The 19,219-nt window shown below is 37.4% G+C and overlaps 1 protein-coding gene across 21 annotated transcripts in view; it reads left to right on the top strand.

Annotated features, from left to right (window-relative positions):
* RAD51B (RAD51 paralog B) overlaps positions 1-19,219 on the top strand; it is a 453,279-nt gene that overhangs the window by 19,867 nt on the left and 414,193 nt on the right. For all 21 annotated transcript variants that reach the window (XM_067296566.1, XM_067296562.1, XM_067296565.1 and 18 more), the window contains 2 exons: positions 2,202-2,321; positions 3,399-3,582. In XM_067296566.1, the coding sequence (XP_067152667.1) occupies positions 2,202-2,321; positions 3,399-3,582 (304 nt within the window). The remainder of the gene's footprint in view (positions 1-2,201; positions 2,322-3,398; positions 3,583-19,219) is intronic.

The following is a 19,219-nucleotide window of genomic DNA, read 5'->3' as shown; positions in this document are numbered from 1 at the left end:
CACTGAAAAGAGTCTGGTCCCATCCTCTCGACACCCTCCCTTCAGATACTTGTACACATTGATAAGATCTCCTCTCAGCCTTCTCTTCTCCAGGCTAAACAGGCCCAGCTCTCTCAGCCTTTCCTCATAAGAGAGATGCTCCAGTCCCCTAATCATCTTTGTAGCCCTTCGCTGGACTTGCTCCAGTAGTGCCACATCCCTCTTGTACTGGGGAGCCCAGAACTGGACGCAGTACTCCAGATGTGGCCTCAGCAGGGCTGAGTAGAGGGGGAGAATCACCTCCCTCGACCTGCTGGCAACACTCTTCCTGATGCAGCCCAGGATACCATTGGCCTTCTTGGCCACAAGGGCACATTGCTGCCTCATGCTTAACTTGGTGTCCACCAGCACTCCCAGGTCCTTCTCGGCAGAGCTGCTTTCCAGCAGGTCAACCCCCAACCTGTACTGGTGCATGGGGTTATTCCTCCCCAGGTGCAGGACCCTGCACTTGCCTTTGTTGAACTTCAGGAGGTTCCTCTCCACCCACTTCTCCAGCCTGTCCAGGTCTCTCTGAATGGCAGCACAGCCCTCTGGCGTATCAGCCACTCCTCCCAGTTTTGTATCGTCAGCAAACTTGCTGAGGGTGCACTCTGTCCCTTCATCCAGGTCATTGATGAAGAAGTTGAACAAGACTGGACCCAGTACTGACCCCTGGGGGACACCGCTAGCTACAGGCCTCCAACTAGACTCTGTGCCACTGATCACAACCCTCTGAGCTCTGCCATTCAGCCAGTTCTCAATCCACCTCACTGTCCACTCATCTAACCCACACTTCCTGAGCTTGTCTATGAGGATGCTATGGGAGACATGCTTGGAAATGGCTTCCAGGATGAGCTGCTCCATCACCTTTCCAGGGATGGAGGTGAGGCTGACTGGCCTGTAGTTCCCTGGGTCCTCCTTCTTGCCCTTTTTGAAGACTGGGGTGACATTGGCTTTCTTCCAGTCCTCAGGCACCTCTCCTGTCCTGTTTTACATCTGTATGAGTTTTTTTCAAAGCCTAGTTTCTGAATATAAGAGTACTCGACAATAAAGCGTAAATACCCAACTTCCTTTGACTCTTTTTGGTGTTAATCACCAGTTGTCTGATAAACTTACTCTACAATTGTAATAAACAGTAGTATGTTTAATAATTGTAATTCAAAGTTTTGAAGGGTTATTAATTTGCTAATAAGGTAAAGGAGAATATTCAGGCAGGAAATCACTTATTCAAATCTATCAGTAAAGCTGCCACTTAAACCGTCTAGTTATATCATTGTATCATGTCAATTGTACCTGTCCTATCTGATGGAATGGATGTTCTGTCATAGCCACCTGTCAGCTAGCCTTAGGTAGCCTTAGTTGCTTTTTGAGACAATGCTGATATTTTTTGCTGTGTTCTAAAAATTACATTTTCTTAAGATTTCTCTAAGTCCTTTTTACAGAGATGTAACTGGCACAGTGAAAATAGTCTCAGTGCAAACGTCTCCCATCTAAATGATGTTGCTTTTGTTTTTGAGGAGACATTATCTGTGAAACGGTTTTCACCTTGGCAAATGTTCTTTTCATACATACTTTTATAAGTATTTACAATTGAATTGGGCTCTCTTCTTTGCAGTCCTCCTTCCATGTTGGCTGGATCTCATCATAGAGGTCATAATTTTCTGTTTGTTAGCTGATTATTGTCAAACTTCTATGGTGTCATAAAGCCTGCTTTATGATCTCAATGCAAGATAAAGGCAGAAGGGAAGATGATTTGGGTTGGAAAATATGTTTGTTTAAATGAAAGAATTAGTTAAATATTATAATTAAAATAGGAGAATACTTGGCAATTGTGTAAAGCCTTTTGTGCAAAACTCAAAAAGAACTTTGCATTCAGTAACTGTACGCTTTGCAGCTTCCTTCTACTAGAGAAGTGCTGTTTCTTTGTGTACAGGCATATTATGTCTTGCCCAAGTTTTCCATTGACTCTAGCATCACTGGGAAGAGAACCTAAATGTTCTGACTTCCAGTATTTTGGTCTGACTGCTAAAGTGTGCTTCACCTTTGAAAAAGATTTCCAGTATTACTTGATATCTACCTATCCTTCAGAGCTTTACTTTACTTTGTATTGTGAATCCTTGATGCCTTATTATTACCCTACATGCCTATTGCTTTTTCAGTGTTTTGTCTTTTGTTTTTGATAGGTTGGTTGAGATAGCAGGAAACAGATTCCCTGCTTATTTTGACTCAGATGAAAAGCTGTTTTCCATGACCCGTAGCATTTACCTGTATCGAGAGCTGACCTGTGGCAGTGTACTGAAAAGGTATTCTTCTAGAGTTCAAAAAGAGAGACCGTTTTGACTGTATTATCTATAACAGTATTTGTTTGATTCCAAAGTTTTATGAAGAGTACTTAATTTCTTTGAGGGCTTTTCATGTTGGGACCAAAACGGTCCCTGACAAAGTAAAATTGGTACAAAAAGACTGACATTGCTCTTTATTTGTAAAGTTAATGAAGTGATTTCTTATTTCATTGTGCATGACCCATGCACTTGATGTTTTATAATAAACAATTTCTGATAGACAACTTCCATATGATCTGACCTTTGTAAACCTTTAAAAGAGGAGTGTTCATCTGACAGGTGCTTGACTTGACCTGTCTTGATTTCTGTGGAGAGACTATAGTGTAAGAGTTAAATTTGCCAAGAAATGGAAAGGAGTTACTGCTCCTCCAGAGCAGAAAGACTGGGACCTCTCCAGCAGTGGGAGGGAGGAATTGTTTTTCAGTCATAAGTCTGAAGACTGTTGCTGGCAGCCTTGTGTTGTTGTGTTGCTACTTTATGTTAATTTGTGAATACGCATTGACATGAAAATGGATTAATTTATACTTAAGCATCTTTGTGAGCATTCTACACTAGTGACAGGATACCTGTTTCTTCTTTTAGTGCAGCTTTATCAGAAAAAAAAAGCTATTAGCTTCTTATCAACAGATTAGGTTTGGCACACTATGTTTGAAGTATATAGAAAGGTATTTGGCTTTCTGCATATGTAGATGCCAAGTATTCTGGTGTTGGCAATGGGATGCTGCTACTGTGAGCAAAAAGGCAGTTTCAATGTCTACTTAACTTGCTTTCTGTGCCATTCAGGGGTTGTACAGTGTAGTGTTGCTAACTACAGATTCTTCCAGACCCCTCTTTTGGAGGGGTCCTGCCCTGGGTTATGTGGCCCTTTGCAACCTGAGATTTCCTTTCCAGATCTCTTTGAAGTATTCTGATGTTGTTGGAGTGGTGTGTGAGAGAGAAAGAGGGTTTGACTTAGCTTATTAAAATATACCTTTTATTTAAACAATTTCAGGATTATAAAACACAATGTGTGACTAACATTAAGTTACTTTTTTATAGGATTAAGTCTTTGGAAGAAGAAATTATTTCAAAGAAGGTTAAGCTCATAATAATTGACTCTGTTGCTTCAGTTGTCAGAAAGGAGTTTGATACAAAACTCCAAGGCAACCTGACAGAGAGAAGTAACTTTTTGGCTAGAGGAGCATCACTGTTGAAGTATTTGGCAGAGGAGTTCTCAATACCAGTAAGTTCTTCCCCTTTTTTAAGTTTCTGGCTTACGATATTGAGTAGTAAAATCAGAGAAGAATGAAAATGTTAGGAAGATGAAAAACAGATGAAGCTCCTAGCAGGGCTTTTCAAGCAGGTATCAGCTGGAAAATGTTTGGGGAATGGAGGAACTGTAACTGCTCTGTTTGGTCATTTTTATTGTTTTTTTCTTCTTAATATTTATTTTTGACTTCAAAGGAGGATTTAAAAGATTCTCTATATAGCTGTTTTTCAGTGGTTTGTTATTTATTTTTCTCTTAAATCTTGTATTTTGTGTTGCTGCAATTTAATATGGTTTGCCCTGGTGGTTCCTTTCTAATGCAATGCTTCAATCCTTTCCTTACTCTGCCAAGGTGAAGATCTCTTTCGGCCTCTGTCAATTCTGTTTAAGTCTGTAGAATCTGAAAAGGCCTTATGCTCTGTAGGAATGTATGTTCTTTTGTGACTGATAATGTATGCTAACTAATGTGGAAAGGAAGCTCACCAAATCCTTGTCTGTGGATCCATAAAATATGAAGGAAGAATCTACTATATCACAGACACCCTTAGTCCAGGGACCAAGTGAAAATGATCAAAAGGTTATTACAAGATGTAAGCTCCATAAAAGTAGATGGGGGGAAAAATAGCTTCCTTCATGATATGATCATCAAGGTATCAGAAACAGAAGTCAAAAGACATCATTGAGACTCAAGCAATGAAAATATTTCCTAGTATAGGTAAGACACTCATCACTGCAGTGTAAGAGAAACTGTGGCAAGAACTTGAGTTAGACTGGTGAGGTCTCTTTCCTCTGTCTCTTCAGAGGTTGCAGTAACTATCATGTCAGAAATACATGTCAGAGGTGTACAACTGAGTTTAAGAGGAATGGATTTCTTTCTGCCATGTAGTATGTTAGGACCTTTGGAAGAAACCCTGCAAAACCCTGCAAAAATGCCTTTAAAGTTCAGGTACAAAAGATAGTGTCCTAAATTAGTGTACCTAGTAGTATTTATAGTGCTAAAAACAAGGCAGGAAAACTGTTTGCAAGAAAGTAGGTACACTGGTGACACTGATATTTTGGGAAAATCTGATGCTGTTCTTTGAAAACATAGATAGCTTTTTATTGGAAGATGTTATTTTTCTTTTTATATTTTCTTTTCCCCTTCTTCCACCCCTCCACCCCGCCTTCATTAAAATGGTGAAACTGAGCTGGGTTGGAGCCTCTGACAGTCCAGGCTGCTGCCCTGCTTACAGTCACAGAGACGGTGTTGATATTCACAGAAGTTCGACAAAAGCAAGTAGCATAAGCTTACAATCCTAATTCATCTATATGAGAACAAAAACAAAGCTAGAGCATTTAAAGGTTTCCGTTGTGTTAAAGCTAATGTGTTTACTTTGAGGCATTCATGATACCTGATGTACTGCTTCTTGTCCTTGTTTCTTACTATAAACACTGTGTTTGGAATTTTGGCCAAGAATTTGTTTGTGGCTGCAACTCTTTTTGATTTGATCCAAGAAATACCTTAACTTTTAAATAAAATCTTTAAAAAGCTGTGTAATTATTTGTAAATATACGGATTGAAAGCTTATATATTTTTAAAGCACCTATTGATTAGGTTTTATATCAGTTTATTCAATGGAAATCCAACTATATTTTGATTTGTCTCCATCTTTATTAATACATATTGCTTGTGCATTGGTTTTTGAAGTATTTTAAATATTTGTTAAATTTTATGTTATAAGATAAACGGTGGTAACTCCTGTTAGTAATGATTCTAAAAAGGCCTTGGTTAGAGACTTGTATACCTGCACACACAGATCCCTAGGCACAGATCCCAAACTGTGTATACATAACATGCGAAAACCCACAGCAGTGTTATGCATCTGCAAGTGTTGATCCAACCAAACTGATGTTTGAACAGTCACTGAAGCTTTTTCCTGAATGAGATGTTATGCAGCAATGTCTCTCCCCTTCTCTGCACACCACTTTGACCAAAAACTACTTTTCCATCAGATTTGTTTGAAATTAGCCAGTGAACTCAAAAGTGATTGCTAGGAGCTCAGACACTCAACAGTTTGAGTACAAATCAAACAAAAGCCCTTTATTTTTGAAATTCAGTGAAGATGTAAAACTATGTGGAAAGCTTACATTGCATTTATCGGTTTCAGAGCATGCTGCACTTGAGAGCATTTGGATCTGAATGTTCTCTGTTACAGTGTGTGTTGATAGACTGCTTATACATCTTTAAGCAGCAATAATCAGTCCTATATGTTTTCTGTCTAGTTTCCTGACATCATTAGCATTCTTGAAAGGAATAGAAAACAAAATACCTTTTAAATGTTCATTCTTCTTCTTTTCCATATTAATAAGAAGTTACTTTTTGATCAGTAAGCAGTATTCAGTTAAAATAGACTAAAATAGTCTTTTTAGTCTAAAGTAGACTAAAATAGTTTAGTGTTCACATTAGTTGAAAGAGAAATAATGTCTCCATTACAGTGAAAAACTAAAACTAAAATTGAATATAGAATAAAACCAATATCACTAGTAGTGTTCTTGAGATGTAACTGTTTAGCCCATAAAAATTAATATTTATAGATTCTGGTCTTCTAGTTACTAGCAGCTGATAATATGCCTGAACCTGGCTAGACATCCCCATTGGAAAAGCACTTTAAAAGTGACAGTTGCAAAAGCAAACTGTAATGAATCATTCTCTTAAATGTGAAATTGATACTGAAGATGAAACTTACTTTGTAAATCCCTGATGTTAATCAAATTACAGCACTGACTGTCCATTATACTGTTATCTGGATTGTGTCCTTAGATCTCTGAAGAGAACCTTTGTTATTTATGATAAGCAACCTGGCTATCATTGCTACTGACAAATGTACAGTTGTATCTTTTTTAAAATTTCTTTTTTCCACGATATTAAATACCTTAGGAGGAGAGAGGCTTTCTGCCTCTCATTTGTGTTTTGTAGTGAAAATGAAAGATAAACTTTGACTATTCTCTAATGCTTTTATTTGCTGTGCTGTAAAAGTTAATAGTAGTCAGGAAGCCCGTAATTTCCACAGATACATTTTTTTCCTTTGATCCCAAACATGCTATTTAAAAACTAAAAATTCACTTTGTCTGTTTTGATATGCAATTAAAGTCATCTAGTCAGAGTTTTTTCACACTTTCAGTTCTCACATTTCTCACCTCAGTGCTTCATGCTGAAGCATTCTGCCATGTAAACCTTAAACCTAAATGCTGGTTTTCATGTTCTTTGGAAAGCCAAGTGTTTAGCTTGATTCATGTTTTTAGGCTTTGTAAACTTTTCTTCTCAAAATCAATTTACATACAAAAATTGCTTGACATCTACAGTGCCTCTTCTGCTGTCTTTGGTAAAGTATATTTAATTGTATCATCTCGGCTTCCTGCAGTAATGTGTCTCAAAAGATTGAAGTGCTTCTGTTGGCAAAGAGTATCTTCAAACTGGACTCTGATAATTTCCTCTTTCTTTATAATCAGGTGTTTCCATTTGGTCTCATCCTTGGTTCTGTTTCACTGTGTTTCCACATAGGTGGTTGTTTGTCAGCTCCTCTGCACCTTCATTTTCTCAGTTCTGATATCTGAAAATATTAGTGTACGGAGATCTAAACAAATTCCAAAGTGGAAGATTTCTGAAGAAAAGCTGTTTCAGTGCTGTTTACCTTGGACCTGTTAACAAATGTGTAGAAAGTTTGGGGAAAATTAGGTAACTGATTTCGTTACAGTTGATGATCACTGTATGTTGATTTTTCCAAAACTATGAAGATGCATCAGACTTCCGGGTTCATTTGGCCATTTGTCCGTATCTGGACTGTCATTTGCTGACATGCAAACTTTGTTTTTATAGAAATTGTCATTAGAATTATTTTTGCAAGTTTTTTTTAAACCTAGAATAAGATAAACTTTTTTTTGCTTCCAGAACTTGGAATACTGATTTCATTTTGAAGTTTTCTAAAATGAGAACTGTCTTGTAGCTTACATCACATAGAAACATGTGTTTGTTTAGTGAGGAGCTGACCTTATCAGGAGAAAATGCTTTTCTGGAACTGAACTATCAGAATTTTACTAGCCATATTTAAGCCAGATGGGGTTCAAACAGTTTCCATTGGTGAGAATTTGGTGGAAAGTATGGACTCTTTTCTGTTGAGCTCCTGAAATTTATGGAAGGTGTCTTGTCACTGAACTTTCTAGTATGTCTTGTGTTTATGTACATATGTGAATTTGAATACCTTTTCCCAGCTGCTAATAGAAGAACCTTTTTATTTCTTCATAATTGTGCTGAATCTCCTGGTTGCTGTAATGGTAGTTACCAGCCATGAGATTGCTGCAAGAGGTTTACCTGGTCATGTAATCCCCCTTTCAGTGTGGGGCTTCTTATGGCTTACTTCTTTCTTTTAATTTTCATATGAATTGCTTCAATGCTTTTTTTTTTTTGGGGGGGGGGGGATTTATTTTCTTGTTAAGCCTGTATGTTTTTTAAGGGTGCAGCATGAAAGTTAAAACAGTTTGTGATTGTTTCCTTAGAAGAACCAGAATAGTGTTTCTGAAACCGCGGAATTTTATTAAGATAATTCACTTGCTGCTTGGAGAAGCTAACTGGAGTTGTCCTCCTCTGAACTCAGGAGAATGAAAGGATACTAGTGCTTTAGACTCATCATATTTGGAAATTTATCTTTTGAAGCATAAATGATTTTATTAATGTAGATTTTGCAGAGTTTGCTGACTTTTATTATGCTGTATGAACTAAAGAGACATTGAATAGTCCTAACTTTGTTTGGACCCATGGAAAATAGTTGTTCATTTGTTTTCTAAATCAGCAAAATTACTTTCAAAAGTAATGTTCTTTTAGTAAAGAATAATTCCTGTTGTTCTCTTTAAGACATTTCACTCCCATTGCTCCAAAATTCAACCTTATGCTTGCAGCACAAACTGGCAGTGTCCTCATTAAATAGTGAACTGAGCAGCATTAGAAAATTGTGTTCATACTTAGGTATATTGGATACTTAGGTGTATTGGTATACTTTTTTTTATCATTGGTTGCAAGTATATTCTTTTCTTGGTGTAAAGAAGAATGCCTAACCTTATTCAGTGTGCTTGATCAATCTGAGTAACAAATAGATTATGAAACTAGTAAAACATTTCTATTAATAATCTTTTCTTCCACGTTCTACTACTTAGCAGTATTTTCACGCATGTAACAGAGCCCATAGCTTTGTTCTTTTATCAGATTTTCTAGTGTTACCCTTTGTTTTATAGCAAAAACCTACTTAAAAAAAAAAAGTGCCAGAATTTCACATATACATGGCCACTGCTGTTTGTAAAGGACATTTTGGCATGAATTTTAAATTGCGTTATTGTTTAATTAGGAAAACAAAGCAGTTGAAAGGAAATTATAGACTAGAGTTCTTACTTTTTCCTAGCTAAGCCTTCATAAAATCAGTTTTTGTTGTTGGCAGATTGTTTATGTTTAAATTATCCCTCTACTCCATGGTATTGAGCAAAAAAATATTCAAGTAAAAAGGAATTAGTGTAACTGCTAAGTGTTGTTGCAATGGCAAAATGAGATGGTTTTGCCTTTTTTTGTGGCAGTTAAAAATTATTCTCAGAAGGCACAACTTTGTTTTAGCTGAAAATGACTGTTTAAAATGTAGTTATAACTAGCTTCAGTACTGCTGCCATCTGTGTACTACTTTTATGTGTGTCTGGAGGATATATGTTTCTACAGTTTATGGTCCGCCACAGTGTTCCTTTTGGACTATCTGTGCTCATAAAATGTTTAATATTGCTGAGAAAAAGGAATGAAAAATGCTTGAGCAGTGTATCCTGTTTTCATGTGGTGGTGAAATATAGAAAAGGAGGTAGTTTAAAGTTATATGATACTGGAATTTAATTTTCTTTTGTTTTTAAAGTATCCCCTCCATTGCTTTTTCCATTTTACTGTACAAGTGACCTTGCCAAAAACTTCCATTCTGCCCAGCTGCACATATGAAATCATGTAGAAGGAAGGTGCCAGTAGTAAGGTATAGGAGAGGGAGTTGAGGGGGCTGAGGTTTTATTTCCAGGTTTGTTTTTGATCTACTATATGATCTTGGACAATGCTTGCTATAATGGAGGTCAGACTCTTTCCCTGATGTCTGCCTTAATTTGAATTTGTGAAAGACTTGATCCAAAATAAAATTAGCAGTTTCTTATGTCTTTTAACCCTCATTTTTGTTACACTTTGAGTTCCCTTTAGCTGGTTTACATCTTCTTGAAAGTGAAGTGCCCCAAACTGGACATAATAATTCAGATGAGTCTCTAGCAATACTTAAGTATGGAGAAGGATTACTTCTCATGCCTTGCGGGGCATCCTCTTGTTTATTCATCATCATACACTGTTTGCTTTCTTTGAAAGAGCCTGATGTTTTTTACTTGCCATTCATTAAAACTCTGTATCTGAATCTGCTGAGTTGTTCCTTAGTTGCTCCTCCCTCATCTGTTGTTTTTTCCTGACAGCTTTTCTGATTTGTCAAGATGTTTTTGAATTCTAATCTTATGCTAGAGTATACTTGCTGTCTCCTTCTTGCTATCCTGTTTTCGCAAGGAAACTAATTATTCTCTCGATTCCAGCTTGTTTGTGTAACTATTGGATAGAACCAGACCTCAAGGAAACCCTTACTAAACATAATAGTGCAGACTTTCAAACACCGGCAACTGCTGTGTATGGTTTTCCAATAAACTTTGCATCTACATTGCGATAGTTTCATCTAGGCTATATTTCTCTAGTTTTCAAGTAAGGTAGTTACACACGGTGGTGTATTACTGAAGTCAGAATACAGTCTGTGCTATAGAAAACCACAAAAATTGTATTTACAGGGCTTCTGTGCCCTTTATTCAGAGTTCAGGATTTGGCAAGCTGTGCTATTTTGACTGTCTGAAAGATTGCCAGAACTTTTAAACCAATAATCTTTTTGTGGCTGTACAGTAAAGTAGGTATGTTTTCCATTCTTTTTGCATGTTTCCTGAGTCTGATGCATCCTTTTAATCCTTTGGTTTTATTTAAAATGTAGATTCTCAAGGAGCGTTTCTGTATTTGTACAATGCACGAGAGGGATTTTAATTTCTAGACGTGATAGCAATACAAGTAGTGATTGACCAGATTAGAAGTTGTCGTGACAATCTTACCTCTATGAGTTCAGTATAGATTAGTGTTTTGGTTTCCAGATTCTCCAGAGTTTTTGCTTTAAGGTTAGCTAGCCCCAGGGCTTCAGGGAATGAATAGAACCTGCTCTGCAGGTGTTGCTCTTAATTAAAATTGTACCAGCCCACTGAGTTGAAAAGGGATGGGGATAACAGAGGAGAGGGAGTTGAAGCAGTGTGACAAATGTGCCCAGACACCAAGAGTAAAATTTTCTTAGCTTGAAGACTGATAGTAGAAGATACTATTTTATCCTTTCCATTTTTTGAGTGTGCAGGACAGTGTTGTGAGAATATTGCATTTGTATATTGGGTGCACTGCTGGGATTGCTTTTCATAAAGCATGACCTAGAAGCTTCATGATACAGTCTGCTTGGTGCTGTTAACTAGAAAACCTGTCTTTTTCAGCATTAGCAAAATTTCCTTACCTTCTACAGACTGAGGATTTGGATGGTAATAACAGACAACCAGACAAAACTATTGCAGCTAGACGACAGACAATCCTGTGCTGTCTTGAAGATAGGAACATCTAGGTTAACAGGACAGGCTTTTCAGTCTGCACTTTCTCTTTTGCTTTTGAGGGTTATGTGCATTAGAAGAACTATGACTCTTGCTCTGGTTCCCATCCTCAGTCTTCTGATGGGTTTATGAATTGGAATGTATGAGCAATAACTTACTGTCTCCTGAGTAATTTATACTTTTCTACAGGAAAACTTGATCTTCTCTATTGAGAATATGTATGTTTTGTATAATCACTTGCTGTTAAAATGATGGGTTTCCTCCTTTAGATAGAAAAGCGGGGTGAATAAATCCACATACTTAGATAATTGCAACTTCAGTGAGCATTACTAAAAAAACCCCCCTAAAACAAAAACAAAAAACCCCTTCCCCCTTCCCCAAACATCTTTTCTTTGGGGAGAAGTTATTCCAGGGAAGAGATTACATGGGTAATAAACTTTCTAAGTTTGGTCTGTACACAATTTCAAAGTGGATTAGGAGGTAATCACCTTTTTAAAGGTACTTTAGGCTCAAACTTGCTGGGATGCATTTATTAATACAGAACAGAGCAAAGTTGCTGGATATTAGAATCTCAAAGACAATATCTTCATAAGGCACAAATACATTGTTTTAAATTTAGATGATGAAGAACTTGTTTAGAAGAGGGAATTGACTGATACAATATTCAAGGTTTGCTTGTGTCAACAATTGTTTTTTGGAAAATCCTTAATTCAAAAAATCTTTTGAATGTGCACCATCATATAATTTCTTGGGGTGTATATACCTCAGCCACCTGAGGCTGGCATGTGTTTTGCTAGCCTAACTTTCTGTGGTTGCATGGAAGAGCTCTGTCACGGCCCTTCCTGGCACTGTGATGGGAGCAGTCATGCCTGGGAAGACCTGGACAGTGAGTATAATGTTTCTGGGAAGGCCTTAATACAGATTGTAGGCACAAGACTAACATACAGTGTATGAGAGCACACTAGGTACGTCCTACCAGCAGTGGGCAGATGCTGCGGAAAAACAGTTTATGGAGCCTGCTCCTGCTTGTCATGCTTTCAAGGAGCATGTTGGCAATAGAAATGGGGATCATTACTGGCTAGAGAACATTGTTTTGTGGTTGGCAGCAGTGCTTATTGCTGTCCCTCCGTTTTCAGTTAGCGTAAGGGGACCACAGAAAAGAGCAGCTGGCAGCATGGTGAAGCTGCTGCCTGGAAAATCCACTGACCATTCTGAAGTTGCCCACAGTAAAGGAGGCCACCAGACACAGGCTGCAGCAGAGTAAATTATCTGTGCAAATCACAACTGGCACATGGGTAACAGGTTAATCATACCTGCATTACAGAAAGTTGGGTTAGTCCAAAATCAAGAGATGGTCGAGCAGGGTCAGGGGTCAACAGTGACAGGAAAATGATACATGTTTTAACTCTTCCTATCTGCCTCGTAGTTCATTGCAGGATGCAACTGATTGATACTTTCTGATGAGCCAGATAAAGGTTGTAATCCGGCTGAAAAGTAACTCAGGGAAAAGAAATGTAGTAGGCAGTCGTTGTGCAGCTGAACAGGCACTGGTGTTGGCAGAAAGGAGGAGCTGGAATGCGTGGTTTCTGGCAGCAGCACAGTTTTGAGTGTAAAACTGCACCTTCAGTGAAAAGGGTAGATATGAGTAAAAATGCTAATCAGGATATTTTACTCAGAACAGGAAAAGAAACAGTGTTAGGTGCTGGAGCATCCTTTTAGAATTTTAACAGCTCTACAAAAGTTTTATGTACTGTTATTACAGTGCTTTGTACTTTGACTAACGGTGGTCAAATCGCAGGCTACAGCCTATCCTTGCATTGCTAAGGGTTTTTTTGCACCCTTAGGTCAGTGTCCTGATTTTAGTCTGCATGTTTTGGTTTTAAAATGTGTCATAATATGCTGCATTTGGAGTTGTAATATATCCATGCATAATGGATTATAGTTGAGGTCAGAAATTATGCTGAACAGTAGATTTTCAAACCATGGTATTTCTTCCTATGCTAAAATTCAGAATGAAATGTATAACCATCCATAAAATAGCTGGTACAGTTCATAACATGCTTGCATTCCTTCGTTATTAATAGTTTTATATCCATCTGTCAGCATGCTATGGCTAAGCCATTAGCCAAGTTTTTGCAGCTGCTGCTATACAAGTCTGTAGAGTGTGGTTATCTCCAGCTCCTGTTTTTTGTCTACTGGTAAGAAGAAATTTTACAGAGAACTTACTAGATTGTTCAAGACTGTAAGTTCAGTTCTAGGTGGTTATTTTATGATCTTGATTTAAGATTACTTGGCCTGTGGCATTTTCCTCTGTCATTTCTTTTGTTTGAACTGCATTGGTTGCAACAGTTGCTTAAAGTATTGGTGGTTTGTTTAACTTCATTAGAAATTCTGCACATAGTTGTAGTTTTATATTTTTGCAGTTCTATTTTTTTTAAGAGTGTTTTGTGCAAATTACAGTTGCTGACTTGATAGGGCCCCTGAAGATGTCTGCTTTGAGAGGAATGGGTCTGTGGGCGATATGTGCTTTTTGACTCCCTCCATTAAAATGCAGACGAAGATGGATTTTGTTTGCAGTGGAGAGATCTATGTAGAAAGTGACTGAGACTCCCAAACAACTTGGTACATGACATTGAACAGTTATTGGAGAATAACAGTTCAGATTATTGCTGAACTGGTATAGTTCAGATTAGTTACTTGGTGACACAAAGTTTCTAGAAGTATTCACTAGTGCTCCAGTGCCACTGTGGTTTTATGGGAATGTTTTGCTTTGTTTTTTTTTAATTCCAGTACCTTCAAATACCAAAGGCCACAGTTTGTAGCTCATGACTGATACTTGCTTTTTCTCCCAATTTTGGCATCAGATAAAATCTATTAATATCAATATGAAACTTCTAAATGGTAAATGTCTATGTATACTTACAAGGTTCCATATCCTAGAATAACATTATTTATGCTAGTAGTATGTAATGAAATCTTTGCAATCTTATAAAATACAGAGCTAGTGAATAAATTGCATTTTGTATACTTGCCATTGCCCACCTGCATTCTGTCCTGTCATTCACCTCTGGCTGGGCCGCTCACATTCCAGCCCCCTCATCAGCTTAGTGCAGTGGCTGCTGAGATATACACCACCAAGTTATGTTGCCATTCATTCCCAAAGTCTACAGCTGGTCATTTTCATGCCTACAGCCAGCTATTACCAGATGTTATTATAGAGTGGTAGTAGACCAGTCTGCCTTAAAGAATGTCTTGTTTGTTTTTTCTCATGTTGGGGTGTTTCTCAATGGGGTTAGCTTGAAAGAATATCCGTCTTCTATTCATTTTTTTAAATATCCATTTTTACTTCATCTGCTTTTTATAAATTGCCATTAAACACTGCTATTTTTAATATCATTTGAAGCTGGCTTTGTTTTTTCTGAAGGAATGATTGACTAGCAATAATAGTGATGTGTTTCTTCTTTCAAGGGCAAACAATTTGTGCAGAAGCCTCTAATGTTTCTTTTTGGTCACAGTAATTGGTCCTTGCTGCTTCTGAAGGGCTTAATCATTGCTTTTTTCACAGGGCCTTCCAAATATAAGAAGACTTTAGACAGGATAGACTTGTGAATGACCAGAAAATGAGTTTTTATAGCAATACCATCTTGGTTTACAGTTACTCGAGTATAATGTCTGTAAATTTCACCAACTTGTTCAGAGTTACCAATGCAGCCTGAATGGTAAGTGCTTCTTAAAAATGTGGACCTGGCACTAGTAAAGTTATAGAACCTCCTGGAGTTTTGAGCAGAAAGCATGAGAACTTGTAATGAGATCTGAAGCATGTGCATGTCGTACAGATACCCTTATTGATTCTGTTGAATGTAACTCTAATTCATATTTATGTAAGTTTGGGTTTTTGTAGCTGTAATATTTCTCAGATATTGAGAATATTCAAAGAAATACTAGATAATTAAGAACAATCAGTTGTGTTACTCAGCTCATCTGCAAAGGATAGACAACTCTTCACTGCATAGCACATTGTCTTCTTTTCAGTACCTGAATATCTGACTTTTAAGATTCTTTTACTTAAGAAATTGTACAAAAGCCATTAGTGTTTTTAGGTAAAATATGATTCAGATTTGGTTTCAGTTCCTGTCTTTCTCCCATTGCTAGTGCTTTGTTGTTTTTTTGGTCCATTAGTTTGTATGTGAAGAGAAAACCTCAAGCAAAATAAACTTTGTGTTACCAGGGAAAGATGCCTGGTTAATGATTTTGTGGTATGAATGATAAAAGTCATCATATAGGTTATGTTCTTGAGCTCTAAAAATACACATCAACTCAATTCCTGTCATGTGCTTCTGTCAGCAGCTATAGATGGAGTTACAATGTTATATCAGTGACAAAGTTTTTCAGTAACCCATGTACTGACACAATCTAGGACCTCAGAATATTTTAATTACCAGAGTTTTTAAGTCAGCTTCAGGAAGTCTGCTTCCTAGTTTGGAGTCGTAGCTGTGATGAGCTAAGGACAAAGTGAAGAAAGATTGGTAGGGAGTGGTAGTAGTCTTTTATTCCCTCAATTGATACAGTCAGGAAGAAGGAGAGCTTATCACTGACAGCCTGAAGAAGGGCTTGTGAAAGCCTGCGTGTCAGTTGGTCCAATAAAAGATGTGATTTCTCCCTGCAAACTTTGCCTCATCTAGTTTAAGGTCTGTGGAGTTATTGATGGTTACTATACAGAGAGATTAAGCTTCCCTAGTTTCTTTAATGATTAGAACAGTCACTTACCTGCAAATTTCTTTTATGTTTAAATGATAATTATGTAATATATTGTAAGACATTGAATGCTTGTTGTCATTTGCGTTCCTTTGCACACATGACGATACAGTAGCATGCACGGTACCAATGGGCTAATCATTTAGCATTAATCTAGTTTTCTTTGGGATCCACTGTCCTAGAGTAGGCTCATGCAAGCTCTAGCAGAAAAATAAAGATGACAGAATTTTTTTGTTAAATAGAAGTATTTGTAAGACAATCTGTAGAGAGGGCAGCTAATAGATTATCTTGATGGTACTAAAATGGAAACAGAAAGCTGACACTCCTCCTCCTTCCTGCACCAAAGTTTAAAGCAATAGGAAGTAAAAATTGGCATTATTCAAACCTCTCTGATCTTTTGCACAGTCTTCACCATGGTTGTAATGTATCCTTGGTTTTTCATCTGTTGTATGAAGCAGTTGAGAAATCTGTCTTACTTTAAAGGTTTTCTTTTTCCGTGCTTCAGTATGCCCCTCTAGAGCAGTTTCAGAAAGATTCTGAGTCTTGCTTTGGGGGTGGTTGTTATTTCTTCTTTCATTGGTTTCTTGCTTTCTCTTCTCTAAAGAGGTGATAAGAATTCAGTTTAAAGATGTTCTGAGAGCTAGCATCTTATTATACCAGTCACAGTATTAAATCTACTTCCAATATCCAGGGCAGAGCCGTTGTTGGAAAAGCTGAAGAAAGTGACAGTATAAATTAAGGTTAAACCCCTTCATGTTAATTACTTCTCTCCTTCCCTTCCCTCGTTGTATATTCTTCGGTTCGTCTGTTGAAGGCCGAAGAGATATGTTACCCGTATTCTTTACAACTGTTGTCTGAATATTCAGTCAATTTACAATGCCTGTTAAGTCACTGCTGAATTTCTTAGGTTTTGTATGTTTTCTGAAGCAAGCACAACCACATTATCTTGGTCAGCTGGCATGAAAATGTGGGTGGCTGACAAGTTCAGCCTGCACTCAACAGACTCAGACTTGCTAATGTTTTTTATATGTGACTGATGGTAAAATTTCACTGGTAACCCTTTGACAGTGCTCTTTTTTAATATATGTTGCGACCTTTTTTGTTCTTACACAATTGTTTGTGCAACCATATAGTGAAGTGGGGAACTGATCCAGCTAAAAAGTGATCTTTCAGTTTATTTTCCTGAATAATTTTTCACCTGAAGACAATATTCTTGCATATTGACTTGTTCCCTTGTGTTCGGCCATAGTCCCTACATCTTCTTGTGCAGAACTCCTGTGTTGCTAATTGTTCTCAATTTTTTTCATGTGGTTATTGTAATGGCTTGTGCCTGTCCTTTCTTAAATTGTATCCCCCCCTCCTTTCTTTTTCCAGATATTTCTCTGGTCTTTTGAGACCTTCTTGAAGGCTAATCCTATTCTGTCACATTCAGTTCCTTCAGTTTGATGCTGATGCACAAGTATTTTGCTGGAATAGTGCAGAGGATTCTGCTGTGGTGGGAGCAAACAGTTGAGACAGCTTAGGAGAAGGAGGCAGTGTTGTTTGAGCCTGTCTGAATAGTCCTGCTGCTGAACGTTTAGCTGTGGTTTATCTGTCCCTCTCACTAGAATGCATTAATTGGGCAGCAGATGTGTTTTTCAGCTGTATGGGGAAAGACTGAACTAGATTTTTTCAGATGTATTTTCTGAATGAATATAATGAAATACAGGGATGGCAGCTGATTTGCAAGCCAGTCATTTCATCCGGGGTTTCTGATTACATTGAAACTACAGGAATTGATTTTGAGTCATCAGAACTTGAAGACAGAATTAATTCCCTATGCTATAAGTCATTACAGTCCAGTTTTTCTTCATAATCTTAGACATTGAAAAGTTAGCATTTATACAAAAATGATGTTAGCTATAGAAATGTTTTCAAGAACTGCAAACGGGTTTTATATTCTTGTGGGTTTTTTTAGTTGCTCATTCTGTATGAATTGTGTAAACACTGGCAATGTTGGTGGAATATGGAGATAATATATAAATGGATTGACTTAACTTTTAAAAGAGAAATCACAGATGTTTTCAGTTTTCAGTACTTTCTGAGTACTGAGGATATAGATTTTCTGAAGTGTATTCTGTTACTCATTTTGTATGCCATCAGTAAATTCTTAACTGTGTTTACAGTCTTCTGACAAGAAGACGTATTTTCTGGTAGCTAGAGACTAAACCAGAAGTCACTTGTATTATGTTCTTAGCTCTGTTTTCTAGTATCTCCTCTGGCCCAAGTTTAACTTGCACAGGAAAAAGAAGCTTTAATGGAAAGGTCTGTGGATGAAGGATTCTGTTTGTGATGAAATATTGTTTGCTCATTAACTCAAATATGTACTGTATTCTTATTCTAATTTCCAACATACTGTTCTATGGCAACTTCAGGTATTTTATTTCAGATGAAGACAGTGGGCTGTATGTTTGCACAGTACCTGATTAAATTGGCTTTTGACTGTAACTATTTTTCTATTGCTTATTGAAAAATGATACAAATTCTGAGCACAAATTGAGTAATTATGAATTAGTTTAGATCCTTGCAACAATTAATAATGTCTCCTCAGTGCTTGCTGGAGAAATGATGAATATAGGTGGGTTAATGGAGAAGCCCATTATTGCATGCTACAGGTTAAATTCCCTCCTTTGTTAAGGTTTGGCATAGTTGCGTTAGCTTAGGAAGGACTTCAATATTCACTTCGAGATTAAATATAATAGCCTTAACTATCCATGTTTGTTGTGCAGAATGCCTTTTTAGCTGAAATATGCTCTGATACCTGTTAATTAATGATAATTTTTTTTTATTATACAAACCTTTGTTCACTTTGACAGACTCGGGAATTGGCTGTACTAGAAGCATTCCTGCTGGTTGGTTAAGCTTTTTCTTTAGCGCAGACAACCACAAGGTGGTGCCTTTTCATCGTCCAAAAGGGAAAGGAATCTTGTTTAACAAAGTTCGTGTTGGCTTTTGGCCTGTTGCTTGACAGAAATGAGAAGCGCAGACACCGAGGTGACTGTTTTGATCCTTTTCTCCCTGAACATATGTGAACGCTATCGTTCTCTATTCTTACAACCTCCGTGTGAGATTGTGATGCTCAAAGATTCAGGACTAGTAGAAAAGGATGGTGACT

Source organism: Apteryx mantelli, chromosome 4 (assembly GCF_036417845.1).
Source record: "Apteryx mantelli isolate bAptMan1 chromosome 4, bAptMan1.hap1, whole genome shotgun sequence".
NCBI lineage: Eukaryota > Metazoa > Chordata > Aves > Apterygiformes > Apterygidae > Apteryx > Apteryx mantelli.
Note: the sequence above shows the minus strand (reverse complement) of the source record. Positions and strands in the feature narration are given on the sequence as shown.